The sequence below is a fragment of the Opisthocomus hoazin genome, chromosome 6, assembly GCF_030867145.1.
Source record: "Opisthocomus hoazin isolate bOpiHoa1 chromosome 6, bOpiHoa1.hap1, whole genome shotgun sequence".
Classification (NCBI taxonomy): Eukaryota; Metazoa; Chordata; class Aves; order Opisthocomiformes; family Opisthocomidae; genus Opisthocomus; species Opisthocomus hoazin.
In genome coordinates this window covers 34,484,508-34,503,597 of record NC_134419.1, presented here as the reverse complement: position 1 = coordinate 34,503,597, position 19,090 = coordinate 34,484,508, and the positions used below count along the sequence as shown (strand labels likewise).

Genomic DNA, 19,090 nt, shown 5'->3' with positions numbered 1-19,090 from the left:
ACGTGAGCGTACCTTGCAGCTTGTTTGGCACTTACAGAATATATATTGTCCTGGAACACTTTTAATTAAAGAAATATTCTATTGACCACAAGGAAAAAAAAGCCCTAAAAACTTCTTTGGGAGCGGTGACAAGTGAAGTAAATGTTTGCATGATACAATCATAATTTTTATTGAAAAAAGAAATACTCTAGCAGTCACAGATGAAAACTAGCTCAAGCCCCAAGTGACAGAGCTCCAGGTGCCTGCTCCCTCGACAGGGCAGACCTCACACTCTACAGCAGGGATAACCACACAACCACACTTGGCAGAACTGCTGTGATAACTACAGCACAGGGGCTGTGATCCTTCAGAAAAGATTGTAACAAACATTGCTAAGTACTGATAATGCAAGGTTAAAAGCTCACTACTATGGTAGAATGACAGAAAAACCACTTTTTGAAAAAAATGACATGCTTATTAGATAATCTCTAACAATGCTGTAACAGTCTACACAACAAATGTAATATATCTCAACACCTACTTGAGGGGCAGATTGTTACTGCACAGGGCAAGCCCAACCGTCTGCATGCATCCTTTTCTCTAACCTATTTGCCTCATCACGATGCACAAAAAGTGTGCCAAGTGGTGGTGGGTTCCCGAGTCAAGTCGCTCCAGCCACTCAGATTCACAGCCCGTAACACCGGAGGATGCTCACGGCAGCTACTGGACCTTGAACCATGGTTACAAACCAGCTCCTGCAAACACTCTCTAAAGTCAGGGGGAAACTGAGGAGCTCCACAACTGTAAGAGTGACAAGGTAAAGCATTCTTCTGTAGCTGCTCCTGCTGGTGAATAAACTTCATTGCTATAAAAAAAGAGACTAAGAGAAGACTACACAGGAGATACCTTATTCTTTCCGAAGCTTCGTTTTTATTATTCTGCACTCTTCAAAAAAAGAAGGAAGACAGAGGAAACACTATCCTTCCTAAACCGAGAGCCCAGCTGACTGACTGTCATTGTTACTGCTGCAACACTGGTTTTGACTCATGAAGAGTACTCCAGAATTGGTAACAGTGAAGTCCCAAAACTTCATGTCCGTCACTACATTGGAAATTGGCCAGTTCCAGTGGGCCTCACGTTTGAAAAACGTTCTGAATTATTCAAAGCTCTCGCCATCAGAGCTAATGTACAGTCAACCATGTCACGGCTTCGGCTGCACTCTGAGCAGAGGCGAGTGGCTCGTCAATGCATACCGGAAAACAAGTCCCAAGTCATAAAAGAGAAAATTCACTACCAGAGACCTGAATGTCTGCAACAGCTTCTTATTCTTTTGCTACCACAAAATGGTTCTCGATAGCCTTGATATCAAGATTTTTACTGAAAATCATGTAACTAAGCACACGTAATAAACTGTAGTTTGGCATCAAGATTTCAGTGGCTTTTATGATCTTAGGTGACTTACCACCACCAGCTTTTATGACTATCTTGAATGCTTACCTACTAATTCCTTCGCGGATATCATTCACAGCTGCCAACAGTTTCTGCAGACCTAAAAAAGCTTCTTCAAACGAAGACTTTGCACTCATAGTTACTGCGCTGGGGTCCAACTTTTGGAAAATTTCAATACTAATATTAAAAAGAAGGAAAGAAGAGACATTGAAAAGCAGTTAATTAAAACCCTCAAAATTCAGAGAAACCCAGTATCTATTGCATGCATTGTATTTTGACTACTAAAAAACCACCAAGGTCAAACATAAATCTATACTAAAACTATGTTACCTAAAATAGTCTTAGAATAAATAGAAAGACCATGCCCCCCCAACTGTACTTTTCTGTTTAAAATTCTCCTTTTTGACTGCATTCTATGACACTATTTTACCTTTCGCTTAAATTTATCATTAAACTTCACTTGAGAATGCTCTTCATGCACAACCTGAGTACACCCGAGTAAGCCCCTCTCAGAAGAGAATTGTTAAGTTAAAGAACCAAAGTGAAGTGCTTTCCAACAATTTTCCAAGCAGCTGCACTCTCCAGATTTACTGGAACGGGCTTGACGCCTTCCCCCCTGCAATGGTTGCAGTGGGACAATCAGCTGCAGCACACTCATAAAGAATTATCCCCACAAGCACGAGGCAAGTAGCTTTGATTCTAAGAGTTTATCCTCTCTTCACAGCATGGTCCTTAACAGGTGCCAAGAGCCAACAGTCAGTTGCATTTTCCTTCTGAAGTGATACACTTGAGTGAGTTTTTCAGTGCCTACATGAAACCCTCAAATTCACGCTGACTATCCCAGTAAGAGAACTGCTCAGCAAGAGCCTGTTCTCTGGCACGGGTCCTCAGCTGACCTGAACATCACACCAAGCCAACTCCAAACCAGCTTCAATTCAGATTAATTTGCACTGGTGTAAGCCAACAGGAGTATGCTGGTGCAGCGCCACAGTACATCCAAATGCCAGTGTAAAAATGGCATTGGCAGAGTTACGGTCACTGTTTATCAGGTGAGTCTTCAACAGACCACCAAGAATGGAGTTCCTTTGTGCTCAACGTAACTCAGAGCCTCTCCTCTGAAAAGATTTCAGATTAAGACTACAAACAGAAAACACAGTATCTATTCAGATTTTGTGATAGCATCCAAATGTACGGCATCTCAGTGATTTTCAAGCAAATTCTTTAAACATAACCCAAATAAAAACAATGGTAAAACAACTAGATGGAAGGGGGTTTAATTTCTTGCAATTTCAAGTTTATACGAGAAAGGAAATCCAGCATTAGATTCTCCATTTGGATTTTACAGAGTAAAGAATTTTGCTTAACAAGAAAATTTACTATATTTCAAACTGATTAAAGTTTAAAAAAAATAGTAAAAACTTTTGCATGAGCTAGTATATTGCCACAGGATTTGGAAAGAAAATAACACAAGAAAATTTAGAGCTTGAATGCCTCTTTTTTGTGATAAAGATGACATTTCCATGGATGTCTCACATCTGTGGCTCCATTCTCTAAGGCAACTTCTTTCAGCCGCTGCACAGAAAAAGCAGCGGACAGATCACCGACTGCATCCACACAGCAATTTGTATGTTCCTAACTTCTTTGTGTGACAAGTTGTGTGTTTTTTTGACAATTTTAATTAATTACGAATAGCTTCTTCTCTAAAATAGGGGGAGAAAAAGCAATTACTAACATGTGTGTGTTTGAATATTATGTAAGGTTATGTAGAAGTTCTGAATTTCTTTAGCATACGGTACCTGTACAAGTTTATTGTATTCCATACACCTTCAAGGACTGACCAGATTTCCTGGTGCCTGTTTTCTTGAGCTATGTGAAAGTTTGGATGTAACTTTTTTTCATCACTGTTTTGAAGATTTGGTGTCATCGCTTCCATTTTTTCACATACAGCATTTTCTGAAAGAACCATGATGTCTTCTGATAAATCCTGCTCACTGTCTGACCTCACCTTATAAAACAGTTTAGCAAACAAATAGTGAGTGTATTTGGTTCCTCACTTACGAAAACTTGAACACTTTTTTTTTTTTTAAAGGCAAAGTTGGAAAAAGCAAGACAGAGCTCTTCTAGTCATAATCATCTTTATTACAGTTTCTGAATCAAAAGCGTCTCTCAGTCTTTCACTGAGTCTTTCTTTTAGGTGTATGCATTGGTATTTCTACAGCTAGGAAATGGAAGCAAAGGGAAACCCCATGCCAAAGCTTCCCGAGCATGGTACGGTGGCATAAACAAGAACTGCTTCTTACTCTTACACCCTGTCTCACGACTGATGGCACATTTTCCTCTGCAACAGCACAAAGGATTCATCTGGTTCAGAAAACTTGCCCAGGTTAAACTGGAACTGGTTTGGCACCACCTAGTCTGCATAAGGGCAGTTTGTTGTGAAGCCAAACGCCTGGACAAGGAGAGGAGGAAACAAGTTTTCAGACAGAAAGCCTGCTTCTTACGGCAGCACTGTTCGCAGGGCTGCGTGGCTGACGGCAATGCACACAGAAGCCACAGCATGGCAGACAGCCAAGACTGCCTGGCTCATCCTTCCTCTCCCTGACTACCTTCATCTTCCTTTCCCCTTCAGCTTTCTCCAAAACCAAAAAGAACTTTATACAGATATTCTGACTTGTATTCCTTCCCATATATAGAAATATTTCAAGCCATCCATGCTCATTATTCCATTTTTTATGTCATTATATATGGAACTAACAGCAACCACAAATAAAGGCACTGAAATTTTCTCCACAGCAACTCAGATATGAGCTGGAAGTAAAGATATAATTCTCAGAACACGCAAGGTGTCAAGACACCCCCCACTAACTATCACAAAGCACATGATACAAGAGAGTCATTTCTTCATGTGTAACACCAGAGCAACCAAGACAACGAAAGCTGAAATAACAAGCCTAGGAACAGTAATATTGGAACAACTTCAAAAGTACAAACAACATTAATCTTTAAGGCCCTTTTCCATCACCTACAAATGCAAGAGAAAATAAAGACATTTTTCCTGAAAGCAGTTAAGTAATGTTTTTCAGTCACCCTCCCAACACTAACACATTCATATCAGGCTAAAGAGAAAAAAAAAAAATAAAAATCTGCTAAGTCTATACATAAAGGCAGATATTTGCTACATGAAAATAAAACTTAAATTTCAAGTCTATTAATTTTGAAAACATTCTAGTAACAACATTTCCTGCAATAATTTGTTGAAATTACGGGAATAACTTAGAAATCTAAAGCCAGGTTTGTAATACGACCACATAGTAGCTTCAAGATGATGTTAGGTGAATAAATACTCAAGCCCCCCTTACCTCCGTAAACTTTTGGTATAGCTTAGTCACTTCAGCATAAGCCTGGGGAAGGACACCATTATAGTCTGACCTTGAACTGAAAGCATGGAGTAATTTTTTGGATTCCTGGAGCAAGACACGCACTGTTGAGGAGTCAGCTGGTTTACCTGATATTTTGACATTAATACGGGAAACAGGGAAAAAAAAAAGTATTAGATGTTAGGAGTTACCAGTCTTAGGAGGTAAATTTGATACTCAAATATCTGGATTAACTGAAGCATGTAAAAAGCCTTGAAAATGGTTCAGGAGCATTAGATAAAACAGTCTCAAGAGAAACGTTTGTGAGGTTAAGATTTAGCACTACTTAAGTCTTCCAAATCTATCCCAGGATCTGGAAAGAGGATCAACTGGCACATCTAAAATAATTCTGCAGAACAGTAATATCCCAAAAGAGGTCTACCTGTTAAAAGCAAAATCTTAAAGACACCTTTAAATTAATTCAAGGGATTTTTTGTTGGCTTTTTTGAAAACAAACCTCCCTGCCCCCATCTGCCAAATTAAGTCTTTACTCCTCCATAATTTATCTGGCAAACGCGTATCATTTGGCCACACATAACATGGTGGCCAATGAGGGAGAAAGAGTACTTGCTTTTTAGAAATAGTTCAGAGACTTTGGTGACCATTAATATATATACTCATTACAATGTTTGTCCCCTGATTTTTGCAGGTACAGAGAGATGAGTGAAATAAATTCTTACATGCCTGATAGTGTCCATACATTTGCTTTTACTGTCTTTTATATAAAAAGTAGAAAAAAGCCAGCAGAATAGCCAAATATCGAGGAAAAAAAACAACAAAGAAACACTTCATAAATAATATTTGTGATTTTTGCAGGTGATATTTAGACCACCAGGGAGCAGAGCCTGGACAGACTTGAACTTGCCACAAGCTTTCTTTTTTCTTTCTTTTTTTTTTTTTTTTAAATTCAATTCATAGCTCATCAATTTCAGTTTAATTCTGGCTTTAAGGCTACAAAAACAGTGTTGGGATTTTGCCACCCACCCAGGCTGTGGATCAATACAAAAGTAGATAAGACTGTCCAAGGTATAGCTCCGTTTGGATAATCTTAAATTGAAAAAAAAGCAGGAGAGGATGGAACACGTTGCTATTTAAACATGCAGACCACGTGCCTCTTCAAAGTATCGACTTCTGTGACCACTAAAACCAGAACAGCGAGGTTTTTGACAGGTTTACAATTAACGTTCTCAGAGCTTCTTACCTGTACAAAGGTGTGTATAGAGACATTCAATGCTTGAAAGTAAAATCCTTGGCACAACATAACCAAAAACAGCCATCCAGTGTTTTTTATAACACTTCAGCAAGTTTGCCAACGTCCACGGCGGCTTCAGATACAGTATCTGAAAGACAGTATGTTCTAAATTCAAAGGCTGACCTCCATAGAGACATATTCCTATGCACTTCACAACTGCTTTATTCTTCAATAATGTTATGATTTGTGCTTGCTGAAGTAGAATTCCAGCGATTCCTCAGAAATAAGGCTATACTCAGATCTAACAAGTTTACCTATTAAAAAATATTTCATTTTGGTAACACAAAGATGCCCATGCAGAAGCCTTCCATGTACAATAACAATTTTTCAACATCTTCATGATTTTTGATTCCCCTTTCCTCAAATGTTCCATATACTCTTTCATTATCTCTTAAAGTGATTTAATGCATTACTCGTGTACAAAAACCAGAACAACAGTAAGTATTCCTTTGATTTTCTAGTATTGTTAAAAAAGTAAAAGATAAACAGAGTTTTCCTAGCTGTGACTACATATACATGAAGTAATATACACATATTGCAGTACAATTGAAATTTACTACTACCAAGTGAAACCAGAGTTAGGAAAGATGTTAACAGAAATCAACTAAATTACTCAGAAGTGCCTAAAAGCGTAACAGCTAATCAAAGCTCTATCTTGTGGAACAAGTTATCCCTTTCAAGTCATTTTTTTTTTTTTTGAAAGCCACAAAGGCTTATCTGCAACAAATTTAAACTTGTAACTAACCCTTACCAGCTAGAAAATGGAATCTAAACCAAAGCATGGATAATTTCAAAATGCCTTGTACCTGAGCATTTATTTGCCATTGTCAAACACTGTCTTTCGAAAGACAGTGTTTGACATTCTCATTAACACCCTTGTAATTCTGTATCTGCATTTTAATCATTTAGCTGAAAAAAATTTTATCCACATGGTACTCAAAAACATCTGTTCTGATTGGGAAGAAGTGCCTGCAACAACAGTGCCTTAATATTATCTAAAATGTGATTGAATAATTTCTTGAAGGGTGTATTTACAATGCAGTGATTTAACCATACTAGAAAAGCCAAAATAGAAAGTCAATGCAATACAAAGAGTTTGAAAACTTACACTGAACAGCCAGCATCTCTGGTACCGTATTCTTAAAAGACTGTTAAAACACTGCACAGTTGTTACTGGTCAAAGAGAATAATCTTGTTATCAAATGAAACAGTAACACTGAACACTGAACTGTTCAGTTACTGAACTGTTCAGTTAGTGAACTAGATGACTTAGTTGTCTGGCTTAGCACAGGTACTAATATCATTAAAATACCAAGGACATTTAAACCTCTAATTCTTGAAATACCAAGCATGAAGACATAACAAACCACCTCCATCCATAGGTTTCCGAATGCAATTTTCATTTCGGTCTCCAAAATACAAGACAAAGCTTCTCCTAAGTTCTTTTCAAGGTCTGGAAGTATGTTTGGGAATGGCGCAGTAAGACTAGCATCACCTCTTTCCGTTCTCTCGAATTCTGTATCTGTCAAACCAATGATAGTAAAAGGTACTTACTGCAACTGTTTCTACATCTAATTTATCTTGATAGTACACAAATAACTTCTCCCCACAAACAGACTACACTTCATATTTACATTATAAAGCAGATGGGCTACATCTAATTGGGTAATTAGGTTTCAAGTATTTCTAGTTATACCCACTTGTATTGCGGGTATTTTTAATTACGAGCTACTAATCAAGAAGATTAATTTCCCCAGAGCATTAATCATTTGCGATCTTAGTGCACATTTCTTTTTTCCTTAAGTAACTTTGATTATATACAGCCAGCAGATTTATCAGCGAGTCTTAATACTGTAAGCTGTATTTGTACCTTTGGAAAAATGAACAGACAACCCAAGGATCAAGTCCTGCTGTAAATTAGCAAAAAATGGAAGGAGTGATCTTCGCATACTGAATTTTACAGCTACTAAGAATGGGACCCAAACTGGCTTAACTGGGAAAACCTCTTTTCGGTCCTAAAAAGTTCAGAACGCCTTCTAAATGACTATGAGCACAGGAAACTAATGCTGTGGTTTTTCTATAGAACAAAAATATGTCATTTTTGAATCTCCTCGAACTCCAGACAGATGCTTTAATAAAGGTCTCAAACTTACAGAAAACCACTTAGCTTTGAAAATAAAAAAAGTGCCCCAAACAAAAAGCAATCCAAAAAGGATTCAAAGCATACGAAAACTGAAGTTGCAGTAGAAACTCTTCTCCCTCTCCTACACTGATTACACGTCTCAAAAACCAGCATCCATATACGTGCACTTTAAACAAACTTACCACATTTAGACTGTTGCAGCTCACCACAGTTCTGGTGCCTGTTTACGTTCAGGTTCTGTAGAGCAGTAACCAAATCAGCTTTGCAGAATGCCTTGACCTCACTCACAATGGCTTTATTACATAAATTTTTATCATCCCTAGGAGAACAGAATTAATTGTTGACATAAAACTGGCATTACTACACAGTAAGTAATAAAAGTAACTGAAAAACTCCTGAGACCTAAAACCACACAGGAACTCACGTGCAGAGTATGACAACGGCTTGAGGAAAGAGGTTCTGATACTGCAGACAACATTGTAAAACACGATCATCGTTGTTCTCGTCACTCAGGCCATCTGCAAATTTAGTGAAGACAGTGCTGACATGTTCAGAAGTAACTCAACATAGGAAATACTTCAGTGTAGTCACAGTACTGGTTTTAAATCCCCAGTGCTCCCCAAACAAGGGCAGAGAACTGTAACAAACAAAAATCTGAGCTTTGAATTCTTAGGTACTACTCCACTCCAAAACACTATGGTTTTGCCAGAAAACGCCAAATGAGCAACACGTAAATTTGAGCAAGTTAGATTTTGTGATGACTGAGTCAAAAGCAAAAGCACACAACATATCCTTAGCTCACAGGTGAAACTAGATGAATTTTCACTAAGTAATCCCGCTGTTACCAACAGATGTAGCTAAAAGTGAGAAACAATTGATAACACAATAGTGAACAAAGCACTAATCTGAATGAGGTATTTGCTCATTATAGCCTTGGATATGCTCCAAAGACTGCTGTATGCTATTAGCTAATTTTAATTAGCAAACTGCAGCGTGAAGACCGTATTAAACTCAAAATGTAGTGCTAAGTTTCACACTAGGTGAACTGCAAGGATTAAGTACCCAAAACAAATTGATTGCACGTATATTACATATTTTTTGAGAAGCAAGCTGCATGGACTGCCCCCACAATTTTGAATCTTGGTTTTTGAGACACATGTAGATGAACTGGACTGCAGGGACAGCTTTGTCCCGAACATGCTGCAACATTTTCCCCTTCTTCAAGTTGTCCAACTCTTGTAGAACGACCCAGGGAATTATTAACGCAAGTCTGCCAACACCTGGAAGGAAAAAAAAAAAAATAATCCCACAACCAAAAAATAAAGACATTTTGAAGAACCACACAAACTATATACAAATAACTTTCAATTCAAACATCATATTTATGTAAGTTCACACTTCTATTTTTGCCAGTAGTTTTCATATTCCATGCTCAAGAATATCTAGCATTAAAACACGAACAACTGAAAAAGGCCAAGTTCCCTCTTTCTAATCTAACCTTGAACTGGCACTACATTGGTTACTTGTAAAAATTAGGCAAACAAAAATATTACTATTTTAATCAACAGAATACTTTGACAAGCGTGTAGCAATATTATAAAATATATTTGCAGCAATTATCTTGCCACACATTCCCTGTAAGACATTAAAGCAAGGTGACAGCAGCTGAAATAACAGGTTGAAAATACCTGAATGACCACAACTGTCACTGTGCCAACACAGTCATCAACAAATGGAGCAATGGTTTGTGCTAATTGCGCACCAGCATTCCTAAGCCAGGAACAGGAAGCATGGATATTGGACCATGCTTTTATTGCTATGTAAGTACGGTCTGAACTCTAAAGCTATTATATATATGAAATACACAGTAAAGCAGAAATTTAACAACTGTTCTGTTGGTCCACCTGTGATAAATACTTCAACTGTTTTCTTTGCCATTCACATTATAGGAATACAATTTTGAAAAAATACATTACTATCCCTCTGCATTGTAGTAAGTAGGTCAGGAATGAGGAGCCTTCTGAACATAATGGGTCTGGCAGGACCAGAAACTGCGAGCTGCAATATTCTAAACAAGGCATCCCAGCGTACACAAAGCCACCCCATTCCTAATATGGGAAAAAGAAATAGAATCTGACTCACACGTGAAAATTACTCTGGCCCTTATTAAAGTTATCTTCCAGGTGGCCAGCGTTAAGTGTATTCATAAGCTGAAGGCATCCAAGCACCCTAAGTATTCTGACAGATTCGAAATACGTCAACCAACACACCCACAATCCTAATCCTGCTAACGTTAAATCCCTAAAAAGCTTCACGACATTGTAAAGCCAAGGTCTGCAATCTAAATTCCTGAGAAATTGCTCACACATCTCGTGAATTCTGTGGCCTTTACCAAGACAGAAAGAAAGCACTGACTGCTTATCAGGTTTTAAATGTTTTGAGATTTCTAGGAAAAAAAAAATGCTAAAAAGAGTAGAAAACATCACCACCTCTAGCAATGGACTAAATGTTCAAAAGTATGTTCTTACAATAGGCAAGAGTTGTTTACCGCTACGAATTTACGCACACTCCTGGGAACATCGACCATGATTCTCTGTAGGTACACAGGTATGAACATAGAGGGTTCTACTGTCATAGGCGACCTTTCCTCAAGGGGCAGCCTGTTTGGGTTCACAGAACCAGCCTCTTCAGGGCGAGCCTTCTGCCTCTACATGGAACCTGCTGCCTTGTTAAGCAGCCCAGATTTGTTCTGCTTCACGTAGCCTGAAGTTGTCACAACATTTGTCTTTTCTTAAAATGTCTTATTGATCACCATGCATTCTCATACCTGGTATATCTTCAGACTTCAGGGATCTGACAAACTCAAGGTGACTAATCATTATATTTGTGTCAATCACCACTAATATGTTCAGACCAGAAGTAAAAGCCTCTGGGGGGGAAAAAACAAAAACAAACAGTTGTGAAAAAAATCAGTTGTGTATTCTCTACTCAGACCATTAACCAACTGTAATAACTGGTTGCGAGTAGACAACGAAGAACATCAAATCACGACATACCTGCAGAAATATTTAAATCCTGCTCTGGAAGATCTATCTCCATACTTGTAAGTTCTCCACAAGTCTGTACTACAGACAGTGCCATTCTCTTCTGAACACGAGCAACATGCAAATCTTCAACTATCTGCATCTACAATGAAAAAAATTCACATATATGAAATCAATGGCAAATAATTACTTACAAATTGTTCCCAAAAATGATACTTCTGCATTAATGAGTTTGTGTTGAAACTGACGAAAAATGACCCATGAAAAATTTTAAGGTGGTAGAGCAAGTGTAAAGCCATGAGAAACTTCTGCACATCCTCCACTATGAGAAGTTCACAAAAGACGTCCAAAATACAGTCTGGAAGGAAGATTTGTTTATGACCTTTCCACGTGGTACCCTAATACTTTGTTCCATTTTTTGCTAAATAGACTGCAGCTTTCCTGACAGGTGTTTCTTAAAAAAAATGTCACTCTTTTCCAACTTGAAAGTTAGAGGATGGAAAATGAGATAGCTGGAGTGTGTAAGCAACTACAAAGGCCTCCGACATCGCAGAGAATAATAGAAAGGCAATCCTTCTATCTCAGAAAGTTCCTGATTAGTAGTACTTTAGCAAGTTTGTTTAGGGTTTGAAAAAACACTCCACTTTCTGAAGTGTAGACTGTAAGCCAACAATGCAAAATACTAGGAAAGGTCATGGAATTGTCCAGCTACACAACCTCAGCGCCATGAGTTTTTAATACAACTCAGAAGTGTTAAATTAAAGCTTTACTAACCTCTTGGTCTGTTTCTGGGTTCTGACTGTCTTGAAGGGGTGGAAAGACTTCAAAGCTCTGTAGGAAGAATTGAAAAGAAAGCATACCAACAACACAAAGTATCAAGCAAGACCGAGGAACAAGTGATCCTCACCTCAAGGGTTTCAGCATACAGCTCTTCAGTGTGAAAAAAGTACACCACTAACCTTTTGGACAGACTTTGTGTCCTCACCTTCTTGGCAGGAGTCAGACGTGAATGGGACCTCAAAGTTCTACAAACAAGCAGGAATGGAAGTAGAACACACATCTGTCTTCTGGAATGCTTTTTAGAGAACACTGAATATTCCCAAGTGAAATGAAAAGGTAACATAAAATATATTTTTGATATCCACGACGAAGCATCTACAGTATCATTTCAAAAGGGCTTAGAAGAATGGCTTTTTAAAAAAAATATAGTAGTTTATACAGTAAGCCTATTTTTCCAATCTCTTGTGGCCTTGTGACTATGTTATTCTTGCTCTAGGCTTCCCAGTGGAAGACAGACAAGAATTTAGCGGAGTGAGTTGAGCAAAGGGTCACTAAACTGATTAAAGGACTGGAGAGTATCATACAAGAGGCTGAAAGAGCTGGGACTGTTTGGCCTGGAGAAGAAAAAGGGGAATATTATCAATGTTTATAAATAGCTGACGGGAGGGTGTAAAGAAGGTGGAACCAGGCTCTCAGTGGTGCCCAGTGACAAGAGGCAATGGGCACAAACTGAAACACAGCAAATTCTATCTGAACATGAAATCCCCACTTTTTTTATTGCAAAGGTGCTTGAACAGGGCGCCCAGAAAGGCTGTGGAGTCTGCATCATTACAGATACTCAAAATCTGACCAGACACAGTCCTGGGCAGCCTGCTCTAGCTGACTCTGCTTGAGCAAGGGGGTCGGACTAGATGATCTGCAGAGGTGCCTTCCAACCTCAGTGATTCCGTGATTCTCTATGTAATTACTGTCTTTGCATATGCACAAAATGATCGCGCTACCATAACATGAGTTCAAATCTCCAAAAACTAATGCTAGGCATGTTAAACGAGAACAACAAAAAAGTAACCACACGCAAGACAAAGGTGAGCCAAACACAAGGTAGCACTTCGTAACAAACCAATTACAGCCAAGTGTGAAGCTATGCAGGAAACGTATAAATTTAGTCCTAGATCTACAAGCAGTTCTCCTGGCATCCCTGTGCCTGCAATGAGCACCTGTTTGGCAGGCAAGTTTCCACTGGTTCAGTTTATTCTTTCAAACTTAATACGATCACATCAGCGCAAAAAATTTCCATTGACTTACACCTAAATTGAAGTATTACATGCCCCCAGAATCAAAGTAAACCTATGAAAGTGTATGTGCAGACACAGTCCTAATACGCAAGACATTTGTTCTTCTAGCTTGTTTAACCACTTAGCAGAGAAACATTTTAACATGGTTTACACTGGGATCAGAAAAATCCATCTAGCTAGCTACGAAATCCTGTAAGACGACAGTCTGACTATATAAAAACTGCCTGCCATTCAGAAACTAGCCTGAAACATCTACCTGCATAACACAAAGCATTCGGTTCTTATTACCTGCTTAAAACATAATGGTGTGGCTTCCAAGTCCCTTTCTTTAGTCCCCGAATTACCAGGAGCTCTATCAGAATCGGTGTCCCGTTTTTTCCGTTTACCAAAGTCCCACTGTTGTGCTGTTTCAGCTGAATGGCGTGATGGTGTATGTCTACTCACATGCCGTTTTTTCTTAGAAAACTCGTTATATTCCTCTTCATAGTCTTCTTCCCAAGCCCTAGATAACGTATTTGGCTTCTTAGCAAAAGGCCTATCATCATCCGCAGTCCCTGCAGAGGTGTCAGATGGCTTTTTTGGAATTCTGACATCTTCATTCCATTTTTTTGATCCATCTGCCTTTTTATGTGGTACATGTAAATCGTAAGTAGATGGCTTAAATTTTTCCAACATAGTTTGTTCTGCTTTTAACTTTAGTTTGCAGAGTTCAGCTTTCTCTGCCTTCTTCTTCCGTGCCTTGTCCCTCTGAACTGCAAAGCTATGCCAGAGTCTTTTCCCTTCTGTTCCATCAAAAGGACTTTTGCTATGACTTACCCTGCTAGTAGTTGCTACATCCGGAGTGCATGTACTTTTTCCATGTTTAATTTCTTTGGCTTTAAATTCTATGACTATTCTCTTTTGCTTTTCAGTTTGGATTAAAGAATTATCTGTAGTTTCGCTTCTATTTGGAGATTTTCCTTGGGATCTTCCATCAGTGTCATGACAAATACTAGAACTTTGGTCTCGCTTCTTCTCTTGCCCATTTTTCTCTATTTTGAATCTACAGAAACATTACAAAAAAAAGTAATGTAATCTAGCTCAGTTAATGTAATAGAAAAAAAAAACCAAACTTGCACTTGATTTCGGCAGTTACAGCTAAGTATTCATGAGTAACCAGTTTGGTATGTTCTTAAATATGAACTTGCAGCAACACCCGTCCTTTAAAATAGTTTGATACAGTGTTTCTAGTATTTACATTTTTACTAGTTGTACAGCTATTTTAGCTTACAAAATTGAGGAAAAGCTTTCTCTGCACTCACTATGTATTGGTTTGACAGATGCCCTACTACAGTCTAGATTCATCTTATCAGAGAGTTAAAAATTTTTTTCTGAATCCTGTCTTCTCAACTATCTCAAACTCCCCGGCTTAGACAGAATCCGCTCGCTAATGCAATGTCAACACTTCACCAGTTAAAACACTGTATTTTAATTGGGGAACAAGTCAAACAAAATTCTTAAATTCAGTATTTAAAACAACCACAGACTTTTTTTCTGTAGTAGCTCCATTTAATGGCAGAGCAAGAATTTACCTCTGAAATTCTGCCTCTCCTTTCATTGTATGGTTATAAGATCTTGTGTCTTCAGAGTTCTGAAAGAAGGAAAAAAATCCAAGGGTTTATAGATGCAACTGAAGTTTAAAAAAGTCTTCATAAGATGGAACAAGCTATTATTTCATATTAGATTCAATGTGATTGTGAATAAGTAACCCTTGAAAAAGGCAGCCACATACCCTGCTACAATTTGGTATTTAGATTTTGTTATGCTTAAGAACACTACGGGGAAAAACTGAAAGTGGCACACAGTCCTGGGTTATAAACAGAGGAAGCTCAACTCACTAAACACATTCAGGATTCGTATGTTTCATAATCTCTACAAGTAAATCAGTCTGTAAACTACATATTTTTGTATATTTACAAAAATTGTTAAGGAAAATAAAATTACCTGAAGACTGCTTCCAACTATCCCCTAGGCAAGGCGAAAGAGAGGGTATTTCTACGTAAGTTTTGTGCAGAAGAGTTCTTAATTTCCATCGGATTTACTACTTAGGTGGAACAGTGTGAAACTACAGTTACGTAGCCCTGGTTAGGAGCAAAGACAGTCCCCAAACAAAGAACTTGAACATCCCTCTTTTAGAAAGCAGCTACATCACTGCTTGGCATATCTATATCACAAGCTGCGTCGCATTCATGTGCGGAATAACTGGAAGGTGACTTTGATCAGGTCAGAACAGAAAGCCGTTATTATTGCAGCTATGGGAGAGAGCAGAGAGCAGCAAAACGACACACTCCACTCTGACAGGAACTCTGCCCAGCAAGGCAGTTAATTTTTACACACCTTTGGGTTACATGACTCAGTTTTCCCAAAACTGTGGCAGGGCGGAGAATTTGCAAGAGAGAATGGTAACACATGGATTACTTCAGATAAGGAAGCTCTAGACAGCACATCCTTTTACAAATCATTCACTCCTCCAATAATCGGGTCTTGCTGACTCAGTGAGGCCATTAGGTCACTGCTGCAGAGATTTTCCTAACTACAGAGGCCTACACAGGCCTATGAGGCCTTACCTATTTTACTTCCACATTAGAAAGCACTTCAATAAAAAGTAAAAGGGTTGCAGAAACCAGTGGAGTCCTAATGAATTCAGGAAATGTTGAGAACTTCTAACTGTGGTTGGTTCTGGATTTCTAGCAGCAGCAAAACCAACGAAATCATAACTTAGGAGGCTGTTAAAGGCTGCTGCCACTGAGAACTGTATCGATGCAACTTGCCACAGGAAGACCTGTTCAACTCACATGATTACCATCAAACAGGACTCAAAGTGTTTTACTGGTTTACTAACAACTCAGTTAACCAGCATCAGTGAACCACACACTCAAGATCAATACCAGTGATACAGCAGAAAAACTATAATGATAGACAATGACAAAATGATATCAGGTGACTTGGTACCAGAGAGTTTTAACCTCGCACACCCACAGGACACTTCAGCACACGCGCTCGTGCTGCGGAAGACGCTTGCTCCCTTCAAGGTCTATTACCCCTGAACTACATGGGTTTTCATCACGTTTTTAGTATTTCTTTTCAACCTAGCTCCTTTTCTCAAAAGTCTCTTGATAATTCCCCGATTCTCACTTAATTTGGTCATCTTCAGAAAACTTTCTTACTGTTACTTTCCTCTTGGCATTATCAGTTTGGGGTAAATGTCCTCACAGAGCAGACAGGTTTAGGTGCTCTGTTTACAATCCCACAGCTGTCACACCACCTGGTGTCACCCAGGCCATGTTACCAAGAGGTAGCTCTGCCGACTCCTCCAGACAGCTCTGTGTAAACCTGTTATAATTTACACCGTGATAGTGTCCTTTCACTCACAGTTAGGGAACTATATGCCAAACCGCTAAAAGCCAACCGGCACAAAGTTTTCTGTAATCTGTGGTCATGCTTACACCACACAAAAATGCCCCAAACCCCTACATGACCATGCCTAAATATCATTCTACTTAAATGGCTTACTCTCACCTACATGAACTGAAGATACCCCTTACCCATCCTGTGATCACTCTGAAGAAACACTCGCTGCTGTTCAGGTTTCCTGATCTTTTTGCTACTAATAGTTTGGGTTGTCACTACTACTTGCACTGGTCAATGTCTGCATACAGCAATACTTTAGGCTGTCTCAAACTGGCTGAAGTCATGCAACAGTTAAAACTCTGTTCTTCAAATTGGTGCAGGCATTAGCAATGGCAATGCAGCACTAGTTCAAGGTTTGAAGCCCAGTTCTTACCCTTTGTACTACAGAAGTGAAAAAAACCAAAAACACATACAAAACCACACCTCAGGATAAGTTAATGCTAAAAAGCAAACTGAATAGAAAAAACATAGTTACAAATACTTGGCTGTGAACAACATTTGCTACATGAGCAAAAGGCTTCCTACATCTATAGCTCAGTTTATAATGCCATAACATCGCACTCATTTATCAACACTTCCAAACATTTTTTCAGACATTTACAATAAGGACAGTTAAAAGCTCTCTTATTTCATATACACCTTACAAAATCCAAGGGAAAAAAAAATCTAGCAAACTTAAATGTGGATTTATTAGACTACTGATTTACTGGAGATGTATTACACTACTGGCAGGAAGTAACTTCCCAGAAGAGAATCCAAACAATAAAAAAAGAATGGGAAGCTACATACAAGCATGACCAGAAAGACCATCAGCCCTGCAGCACCTACATTTTGCAAGTGATTCAGTGCAAGCTTATTCACTAGATACAAATGTGTACCAGAGTATTCCAAGAATTTTTATCATTGATTTATGTCTCAGTGGTTAAGAGGAAATATTTGACAGTTGTTTGCTCAAATACTGTGAAGTACAATTTGTGAATTATCAGAAAATTAAGATATATGATCCAAGATAAAGAACAACTGAGGAAAACAGTAGTGGTTTTGGTAACAGTTTTAAGCTCAACTTCCTCAACCAGGAAGACACACTAAAACAGAAAAGTCTCATGTTTTCTGACAGCCACACTGCTCATAGCCTCTGGAGAAAACCATAAGCTACTTCTCTGGCTCGAACTTGCAGCATCTGACCGTTTCAAGCCTCCTGCTGTTCTTTACAGCTCCACCTTTAAATTTCATTCATCCTCCTATCACAAGACTGCTAAATAATTCACGCTCTTCTCTTGAATGTGGGGGTTTGAGTTAAAATAATGATAATAGTAATAATACAGCTGCTCCTACTTTGTCATCCCGGCCATCCAAACAATCTTCCTTTCCAGTCACTTTCTTCAGTTTCTTTTTAGACATCCTCAAATCCTAAGAAAAAACAGTGTTGCCATGATTATTTAATCCAAGATTTTACTTCCAGCTGGTGTAAAAAAGAAATTTTAACTGCACAGAGAAACAAAACACTCTCATGGTCTTCTTTTGCTTCCTCATTACAGAACCACAGCGGATTTCCACAGGGTCAGTTATTCACATCTCACTACTAAGAGAACTCCACAGAAAAAACCCGACGGCTGCTGCCTCCCCGCCCGCCCCAGAGACGCGTTTCCTACCCGCAAACACGCCAGGCCCGCACGGACCCACACCCTTCAACATCCAGTCACGCAGCCTTCAAGTTTCAAAGCATTTCCAGCTACAATAACTCCCGCCTTAAGGTCCCCTGCTACCCCGGGGTGCGGATACTATCGTGACATCTCGCAACAGCGCCAGGCACTGGTCCTGCCAGCCCGCCGCGAACGAGCGGAGGTTGGAGAGACAGCTGTCCCGGCGAATCCCCAGAGCACAGCCCGGCCGCCCGCCTCAGCCGCCCAGCCCCAGAGCCCAGCCCAGCCCCAGAGGCGGCTCGGCCCTGGAGCGGGGAGCGCCGAGCAAACACCCGGCCCGGTCCCCACGGGCGGGCTGAGCGAACGGGGCGCAGCCTCCCGGCCCCGCGCCTCAGGAGCAGGGCAGCGCAGGGCGAGTCCCCGGTGTCCCTCAGAGCTTCCCCCCCCCCTCACCTCACACTCCCGCTGAGGCTGCCTCCGGAACGCGGTGCCGGCAGAGAGCCCGCTCCCGGACCGGGGGCTTCCCTGTCACAGGCACAGGCCGCCCAGCTGCTGTGTCCCAGCTCCTCCCTGCCACGGGGCGCGCTGGGCTGGCCCCGGCCCCCCGGGAGATGGAGTCTGGGCGGCGAAGCGGCCCCT

The 19,090-nt window shown here is 39.8% G+C and overlaps 1 protein-coding gene across 2 annotated transcripts in view; it reads right to left on the bottom strand.

Moving 5' to 3' along the window:
- The window catches only part of SWT1 (SWT1 RNA endoribonuclease homolog), a 31,034-nt gene extending 11,948 nt beyond the window's left edge, over window positions 1-19,086 (bottom strand). Inside the window, exons 1-16 of one of the 2 annotated variants that reach the window (XM_075422723.1) lie at window positions 18,905-19,086; window positions 18,144-18,218; window positions 14,930-14,988; window positions 13,647-14,400; window positions 12,243-12,308; window positions 12,058-12,114; window positions 11,296-11,425; window positions 11,067-11,168; window positions 9,331-9,519; window positions 8,664-8,757; window positions 8,422-8,558; window positions 7,464-7,618; window positions 6,046-6,184; window positions 4,788-4,933; window positions 3,225-3,433; window positions 1,477-1,605 (exon numbers count right to left, since the gene is read on the bottom strand). In XM_075422723.1, coding sequence (XP_075278838.1) covers window positions 1,477-1,605; window positions 3,225-3,433; window positions 4,788-4,933; window positions 6,046-6,184; window positions 7,464-7,618; window positions 8,422-8,558; window positions 8,664-8,757; window positions 9,331-9,519; window positions 11,067-11,168; window positions 11,296-11,425; window positions 12,058-12,114; window positions 12,243-12,308; window positions 13,647-14,400; window positions 14,930-14,988; window positions 18,144-18,209 — 2,432 coding nt within the window. In that variant the 5' untranslated portion in view covers window positions 18,210-18,218; window positions 18,905-19,086. The remainder of the gene's footprint in view (window positions 1-1,476; window positions 1,606-3,224; window positions 3,434-4,787; window positions 4,934-6,045; window positions 6,185-7,463; window positions 7,619-8,421; window positions 8,559-8,663; window positions 8,758-9,330; window positions 9,520-11,066; window positions 11,169-11,295; window positions 11,426-12,057; window positions 12,115-12,242; window positions 12,309-13,646; window positions 14,401-14,929; window positions 14,989-18,143; window positions 18,219-18,904) is intronic. The other variant, XM_075422724.1, reaches the window with a different exon arrangement.
- Between the last annotated feature and the right edge of the window lie 4 nt (window positions 19,087-19,090).